The 8,804-nt window shown below is 38.1% G+C and overlaps 2 protein-coding genes across 3 annotated transcripts; one reads left to right on the top strand and one right to left on the bottom strand.

The window, feature by feature from the left end:
• Window positions 1-1,513: 1,513 nt before the first annotated feature.
• LOC147289878 (uncharacterized) lies at window positions 1,514-4,805 on the top strand. Of its 2 annotated transcripts, none has more exons than XM_086237060.1 (3): window positions 1,514-1,667; window positions 1,864-3,628; window positions 4,340-4,805. In XM_086237060.1, the coding sequence occupies exons 2-3, from the start codon at window positions 2,184-2,186 to the stop codon at window positions 4,593-4,595; spliced, it is 1,701 nt and encodes a 566-aa protein (XP_086093186.1). In that variant the 5' UTR covers window positions 1,514-1,667; window positions 1,864-2,183; the 3' UTR covers window positions 4,596-4,805. The 2 variants fall into 2 exon arrangements, with proteins under 2 accessions (XP_086093186.1, XP_086093185.1); XM_086237059.1 differs by having other exon boundaries at window positions 1,514-1,663.
• A 570-nt stretch (window positions 4,806-5,375) lies between these two features.
• Window positions 5,376-8,804, bottom strand: EPC1 (Nucleotide-diphospho-sugar transferases superfamily protein). Its single transcript, XM_086238624.1, has 5 exons — window positions 8,161-8,804; window positions 7,292-7,688; window positions 6,872-7,035; window positions 6,688-6,758; window positions 5,376-5,798 (listed from the first exon to the last, which is right to left on the bottom strand). Exons 1-5 carry the CDS (start codon window positions 8,361-8,363, stop codon window positions 5,638-5,640), a joined length of 996 nt encoding a protein of 331 aa, XP_086094750.1. The 5' UTR covers window positions 8,364-8,804; the 3' UTR covers window positions 5,376-5,637.

Consider the following 8,804-nt stretch of genomic DNA (forward strand, 5'->3'; position numbering starts at 1 on the left):
AATATTTGTATTCAGGTTGGACCTTACACCTTAAATAATCTTATTAGGCTATTTAATCTCTTAGCATGCTTTTTTGCATAATTTCTCATCATTTTCGTCTCACTATAGGGGGTTATATATAACAGTTTTAAAACCTCATGGGGTGTATGTATAATTATTAAAATCTCATGGGGTGTAAGTGTAATTAACTTAGCAAATTGCTTAGTAGTTGCAGCACAGCGAAACACTGATGAGTGGGTGGGGGGGAATCAGTGGCAGAAGGAAGAGAGAGAGAAAAAGAAAAGGTAATGGTTTAATTTTATTAAGGGTATTTATAACTTTTCAAGTGTCAAAAAGGTTATAAAAGTTAGTTTTCAAAAGTTGGGTTATAAAAGTTGGAGGGGGTTGAGATTGGGTTATTAAGTGAAATTTTTCTTAAATTTTCCATTCCATCAAGACGTAATGTAAACAACCATTACGAGATAATGAGGAAAGTGAATATAATTCTAATATTTTACCCAAGAAAAAAATAATTCTTAACACTCCAGTCAATCAAATAGGTCAATGATTTTTGTGTCCGGAATAAAAATGGCACAGCCATTGTAACACAATTAGGAGATTAAGTGATAATTTCAATGAAATTAGCTGGAATTGGAGTTGGCCTATTTAACTGAGGACAAAAGCTCTCCCCTACACACTCCGATTCGAACCCTCCCCCCTTTTCTATAATAAAAAATCAATGAAATTAGTTGCTACAAGCAAGGGATTATTACCTAATATCAATCAATCCATAAATCACAAGATTCATTAATATAAATAATAATCAAATTGATTAGTTAATTAAGTTTTTGTTTTGGTTAGGATATTTAGTTAAGTAAGTTGGAATATTTCCATACTGAGAGGATTTTCAATTTTTCACCTCTTTCTAAGAATTTGCAAATCTGGTTTTGGTCGCTCGAGAGCAAATAATACATGAGCCCACATAGCATACTCACGCATCACGACAAAACACGGTGACAAATCTAGGCCCGTGAGTGAGCCACGTGTGAGATTGATTTTGAAGTACGTCACCAACTGTCAGCTTCGTAAGGAGAAAAAGGCGGTTCTGTGTTATTGTACTCGCACGTGACTCGGAACTGCAACGACGTAGTCACCATTTTCTTTAAAAAAATCTGATTTCCTCGTTGATTTTTATAGAAAGTTATTAGCAAATACAGTAACGAAAAGAATGTCAACTAAAAAACCTTATTTTTCTGGCTTTGAAGACTTAATTCACATATTTTGTTTCCTAAATACATCTTTCATGACTTGATGATGAACCATAATTAACTCATAATTAACCCATAATTAATTATTAATTAGTACCATAAACGAAGGTCCACGTGTGGTGCAACTCACTGAATTCGACCGTAAATTTCTAGTTTTGTACGGCCAGCAAGCAAGACTCCTGAAAAGGTTCTTAAAATCAAATTATTTTTGCTTGCAATTTTCTCAATCAAACCAAAATTCCAAGGAGAACTAATTCCTCCTATTTTGCATCTGAATTCTGAAGCCTCCATGGTCAAGCAATTTGTCACGTAATATTGGGGAGCAAATGGTGGTGGGAAGCCATTATTCAAGCCACGGTCATCGTCTACAGAGATCCTTCAATGTTCTCTCTAAGGCCTGGCATAATATCTACTATGTAAGTATGTAATCTCTCATCAATTTCACCCAAAAAAATCTTTCATTTTTTTTTTGTTAAATTTTTTATTTTTCAAAGCTTTGCTTTCTTGAAAAGTTAGATACTGGGTTTTCTTAGTTTTCCAAATTCAATGATGGGTTGTGGAAATTGGGAATTTTGACTAAATGTATCAATGTTTGTGTGTTGGGTTGCCATTTCAGGTTGGATTAAATGAAAGCAAAAGCAACTTGTTCATCAAAAAGAAAAAGCGACTTCTAGAACCAAGTTAGGGACTTTTTTGGTGGGATCCAATCTTTGATTCTATTGACGAAGAAGAGCTTAAAAAATGACACCCTTTTAGGCTTTTTTTTTTTTTCCTGCACGGGTTTTATGGGACACTGACCGCTTTATCTCTACCCCACTCTTTCTTTGTTTCTTCAATTTCCAGTTGCTGAATCTGTGGCTCTGTTTTTGGGAGCTCTCTGTTTATCATTAAATTAGTTAAAAGTTTGAGCATTTTTAAGGGCTCATTATTAGAGATATGGGATCGGGGGTAGCTTCTTCTAAGACTTGGCAAAGCTTAAGTATTGCACTCCCTCGTCCATCTTATTCTTCTTCTTCAAAATCATCATCATATTCTATTTCTTTTCATTCACTCACAAAGCCTAGTGGAACCAATGGAGCTTTGCCTTATGGGTTTGTTCATGGTTTGGTCTCTTCTGGGTTGAGTAATTTGAAAGGTCAAACTTTGAAGCATTCTTGTAGAGCCAATTTTGATGACTTCTCATTCGAAGAATTGTCGGATCAGATTGAAGAATTGGCACAAAAGTTCAATCTTTGTGAGGATGATGACGAAAATGAAGAGGAAACAGCTTGCGTTGGGTCGAAAACGTCTCCCAGTTTCACGTACCCAGAAGGAGAAAATAGCACAGGTAGTGGTTTTTCAATGAAGGTTTCGAGCTTGAAGCTTAATTCTTTAGAACCTTCTTTGCTTGGTATTCATCCAGAGCCACCAGACTGGCCAGAAAGAAGTGAAATCGTTCGGTCCAGCATTGAACGGAAGGCCAACAGCCTTGAGTTTCCTCTGTCCCTTCGGTTGATAAAGAAGAAGCAGCAACAATGGGAAGAGAGTTCCATAGAAGCAGGGGAGTTTACTCTTTGCTCTTTGAGCAAGGCCTTCTCATCCATGGTGTTCATTATCCGTGAGCTTCATAGCTACGCTTTAAGCATAAGGGAAAGTCTATACTCTGAAGACTTGCAAGAGATTATATCTAAGGTGCAAAGAGAAATGAATGCCTCATTTGTGTGGTTGTTTCAGCAGGTCTTCTCTGGGACACCGACTCTCATGGTCTATGTGATGATCTTGTTAGCAAATTTCACTGTCCATTCAATGAATGATAGTGCTGTTGTTGCAGCCACTCCTTTGCCGGTTATCACTGATATCTTGACTGCCACTGAGGAAAACGAATTACAACCCAACTCAAAATTTGGTGAAGCTTCCAAAGTTGTGAAATTTTCAGTGACTTCTTCTAATGGGGTTGTGGAAAAGGCCTTGAATGGAGGCAGAGATGGTGATGGTGGGGGCAAAGTGAGCCCCAGTGAAAGTGGGATTGAGGATGGTGGGGATAGGCTCTTGGGGAGCTCGACAAGTTCAATCCAATATCCCATTGGCGTCCCAGAAAAGATGTATGGCGTTTCGTTATTGAATAATGAGGAGTTCACAAAGGAGGATGAGGTGAATTTGTGGAACTCAGTGGTGGAGGAAGCTTCAAGAATGCAGGCAGAGTTGAGGGCTGAGGCTCTTGATCATGAAACCGTGCAACAATTTGTGTCACCGGTCACTGTGCATCTCGAAGCAGATGACTATGCACATTTCTTCAGAACCGATCTTTTGTACCAGATGGGTTTGGCTCAAGAGCCCAATAATCCACTTCTTCTGTCAAATTATGCGCAATTCCTCCATGTTGTGGCCCATGATCACGATAGGTGAGTATTAAATTATCTACTTTAATTTGCTTATTATTTGCAGTTGTTCATCTTTGTTGGTTTTGTTGTCTGCTTGTCTGAAATTAACTTGACTAAGAACATAACCATTTTGATGAAAGTGAGCAAGACTAGACAATAGCCATATATGTATATGAATACAAGTGATTATTTTGTAAGGTTGGACCATGAAGGAATTGATAGATGACTAGATTTGGTTCTGTTTCTTCTTATGCTTACATGCACTAGCATGAAGGCTATGGCAGTCACTATATAGGAGGAAAACCGTATCAGAAAGGATGTGAGTCCTTGCTTCATTTGGTTCTATGTGGTGTTATCAAAACATAGGTCCCACTGTTGAAGATGGGAAATTTTGTACTTTGCTGCATGTGATCCTCTTTGAAGATAGCTAGAGAATGGTGGGGTATGATGTTCTTAATTGAGCTTTGAAGGACAAAACATGTATCACTTTTTGTCATATGGATCTTGGCTCTCATTTACATGGGTCCAGGAAGTTTAACTGCCCCACAAACATCATTGTATAGATGGTTTATCAACTTATCACCAATTGAATCCCCTGGGGATAGTCCATGTGGTGAGGGAGAGTGGGGAAAATGTTAGGATTCAAATAGGTCATAGGTTCAATCTCATCCAATGTACAAAAATACACTTATCACGGTATATGACAGGACTTAATGTGTTTGGTGTATGCAGGGCAGAGGAATGCTTCAGGCGCGCTGTGCAAGTGGAGAAACCAGATGCTGAGGCTTTGAGCCGATATGCAGACTTCTTATGGATAGTAAGGAAAGACCTTTGGGCTGCAGAAGAGAGATACCAGCAGGCAATGTCGACCGAGCCCTACAACCCGTACCATGCCTCCAAGTACGCCAGCTTCCTCTGGAGCACTGGCGGTGAAGAGACTTGCTTCCCTCTCAACACATCCTATGACAACTACAACAAAGTTTTGTAAGTAGCTGAATAAAGATGGACCTACAAAGTCGCTATCTGGTATTGACATGAACCTGTTTTTTTATTTTTACTTATTTACTGTTGAGTTTCTGTCTGAGACAATTAAATTACATATTTATACGAAGGAATTGCACCAAGAAAATAAGAATCTCTATCCAGTTTTGTACCCCAGCTGATTCATAATAAGAAATGAGTTTGAGCTTTGACGAAATTGTTTGCTTGAACATGTCCAAAATATGCATGTGGTACCAAAATTAGCTCTACGACTTTCTCAGTGATCATTTGGCATCAATGGTAAGTTGACCAAAATACTGCAAGGGAAATGCTTTGAATTTCAAGATTTTTCTGTTCTGAATTTGGAAATCATTTCAATTTTAAAATACTATTTTCCCTTATAGAGTCTTGTCTAAATTAATAACGCAATCTTAAAATTCAAAAAGATTCAAGAAATCAGATGCATGCTTCAACTAAAATGATCACCAAATCCAGTTTTCGAAGTTTCCACAGAAGGTGGGATGTTAGATATTTGGAAGCAGTGTGATCTGTTGACATAATAGTTTGTTTGTCAAAGTCGTTTACTTTCATCTACCTTAATTAATTATGAATTATGATTGGATAAATCATGAAGATCAGGGATTAGCCTTGAATCATTCAAACTATAATTTGTAAAGTCTGACAAAAAAAGAAAAGAAAGAGGATGAGTGGATGAAAAGTAAATTTGTAATTTCAAGGTAAAAAAAAAAAAAAAAGAGAGTTAAAATGGCTAAAATAGAACTTGGAATAATAAAAAAAATACCCTATCTCATTACTCCTCATATAGCAACTACTTCGTGTTACATGGTAAGAATACAATTATACAAGAAATCAATCTATATCAATATGGGCGTGCTAAACTAGCTTCTGTCACAAAAACGCATACATTTGTAGAATTCGATATGAGACAACTCAGGAACCTAAGAAGTATCTGAATAACCAACTCTAACAGAACCAAAACATCGGAAATTCTCTCAGCAATTCCATAGAAGAAAATGTAAGCTCTGGAATCACCAAAACCAGATGTTGCGACTGTCAACAGCCTTCACAGACGTAGGTACCAATGGCATTCGTCCAAACTCGGCAACAAATCTATCAACGCAGTGGGTTCTTCTTTCACTGTGACCTCCCATGCTACTGATTCCAGTTGAACCAATCTCGAATATTTTACCTGAATGAAAGTACCAGTAGCATATAGTGAGTTATTATTAATTAAACAAAGAAATAATGAGTGCTAATGTAAGAGTGTATTGTCAAAGCAAAGTGACGATTAGAATAACAGAAACATGCAGTCTTAAGTTTTCAAAATCTAATAACACACATTTTCCTTGGTTTCCCACTTCCACTTCAGACTAACGAACACAATTTCATTGCTGGTGCCTGTCAGACACAATTTCTTGGTTTACAATATCTATAAAAGCAATAGTCCTTTTTTTCTCCCTTTCCCTCCTTTTAAACACTGGTAATGTGGTGGGAACAAGTGGGGTAGACCTCTCCCCAAAATCACAAAACAAATTAATATTCCTCCAAAATGTTATTTAACCAGCTATACCATCACAAGCAGAGGACAAGTCCCCCTCAACTGCCAAAATTCTAGCCTCAACCTAAATATATAATTTTGAAAAGAATATAAAAGTATTAGACAATGATTATTTCATCATATGAAATGAAGGTACATGGTTGCACCAAGTTGGAGGACAGTTGGTTCAAGTAAAACAAGCTATGGATAAAGAGTGTGAAAACTGTGGATCAAGCTGATGAGTAAAGACACACAAACAAATGAGGGAACTATCAACATGAACCCTCATAGAGCTAGATACAAGTATTATATGTGGTTTTTGACTTCTACTGCCTGTCCTTTATTCAACAAAGTTTATGACATTCACCAAAAGAAAATAAATAATATTATCTCATTTCAATTGTATTCAGATTATAATAACCAGTAAATAACCAAAATAATCATTCATTGGATGGCATTAGAAAACTACTCTATGTCGAACAAGGAGATGCAAGGAAGAAAACTTAAAAACAATTATAATTTGCATAGAATATATGATTACCTTTCACCCATATAGGGGGAGCACCAGTCACATTTGCTACGAGAAAAGACATGGCAATGTCTTCACAGTTCCTGGTGAAATCCAGTCCAACATTCAGTGGAAATTGCACACACAGCTCAAAAGCCTCAAATGATGTATGTTTAGAAAAAGATAAGCAACAAATGCTCAAAGCAAAATTGAAAACCTGTTCTTGGTTATATATTCTTTGATCGATACTGGCATTTCATTTGTGAACAGACTTAGGTACTTTTTGTGGAAGAAGGCAGCCTTAGACAGCACCATACTGTATGTACCCGTCCACCAAACCGACCACCATCCACCATATACATAGTGATTCTTATCACCTTTCTGCACACAGAGCATATGGTGGTTAGATAGTTGTTCGAGTGTTCCATAAAGAGTTTTCAACATTATGAATAAGAATTGCGATTCTTCAGTAAATGCTAATGGTCTTGATGTAAAGGTTGTCTAGCCTAAAAAGTAGAAAACAATATATAGTTCAAGTTTAAATGGATCTATAACAAGTTGATACTCACAAAATTAAAAAGAATATTCAGACCAAGAATTGCAGCAAGAGGAGACACTATATCAGATTGAGACATACCATTTGATCAAGCCAGTGCATACGGGGCACAAATCCAACCATTGTATCCGACGCACTTTGCCAAACATCAAAAGCAAATTCCACTGAAGAGCAGGGAAATATGACATCATCATCGATTGAAAAAATGGCGTCTGTTTTCAAATCCTTAATTTCTTTGAACCGGTTGTTCAAACTGTCTTCCTTATTGATGTCAAATTTCAATTCAACTTGTCGCCCATCTCTAGTGTTCAATTGTACAATGTGGTATAGAAATTTTCTCAGGGAATCAGATGGAGGACTTGGCTCACTCCACACAATATGTATCGAATCAAGCCGAGCACATCTAGAATAGTGTGAAATAGACTGCTTCAAAAGATCATATCTCTTCCATGTGTTCATTACAATAGAATACCCTTTCCTGCGTACAAATTACAAAAAAGAAAAATAGAAAGAGCCAAGTAAGCGTCAATTCCATTGAAATATGTGTAATAAAATAGCACGATTATTTTCTAAATATATTCATCCCAACTTTTCCCAATCAATTATCTAATATGGAAATTATTGTCAACACTCCAAAATAAGATTCCCCAATTTATTTACCTCAATTTGACCATACAACGACTCATTTTCAATTCTTTTGGGATTTTGAAAATATCTGATTCAAAGCAACAAAATAGAAACTTTCTTTAAAATGGCTTTTCCAGAAAGCAAAAGTCGCAAAGAGGGAGTTTTGCTCACTAAACATCAGATATAAACGCCGAATTTACTTGCCAAAAATAGAATGATTCACAGTGATTTGCAAGTTTGAATGGTTGGCTTAAGTCTGATAATTAATTTCTAATTAGCTACTAATGCGGGGGGCTATCAAAAGTTAAACAACTGTAACGAACCGTGAATCAGAGAACCGTTCCAGAGAAGCAGTGTGACTGGTCCATCCCATGAAGTCCGAAGCTCGACTAGCGAGCGCGAAGAGGGTGAGGCCGATGCAGCAGCAAAGCAGAAGCTTGATCTTCACCGATCCAACGGTCGAGATCATCGCCTGCCGGAACCTCTGAACCGGTCGACGGTTAAACACGCTCCCTCTCGTCACCATCACCGCGTGGCGGCTTGCCGGGGAACTCGCTCGTTCGCGCGCCAAGCCGAGCTAGTAGCTAAGCCGATTTGGCCGAGTTGGAAGAATCGCTTCGAGGACGAGTTCGGAACTCAGTCGTCGCAGTTCCAGAACTTTGCCACTAGCTAATATCTTTGTCTCCGGTCCTGTCGTCGCCAGTAGAGTAATAAGAGAGTATAACGGTGTGACGCGACCATACGACGATGAGTGATGGACGGCTGCGATGAGATTAGAGATGGTGATGGGGAGCTGATGTCGTCGATCACACCGTCCACGCTCGAAGGGACGTCCGCACTGACGTTTTGGTCTATCAGATCGGGATGGGACTGAGGCCTGAAGGGGATAAGGCTACTCCAGCGTGTAGGGATGGGGATTGTTTAGAGTGCAGGTAGGGGACGCAAAGATTGGTGCTAATTAAGGCGT

This window comes from Dryas octopetala, chromosome 3 (assembly GCF_963921425.1).
Source record: "Dryas octopetala chromosome 3, drDryOcto1.1, whole genome shotgun sequence".
Classification (NCBI taxonomy): domain Eukaryota; kingdom Viridiplantae; phylum Streptophyta; class Magnoliopsida; order Rosales; family Rosaceae; genus Dryas; species Dryas octopetala.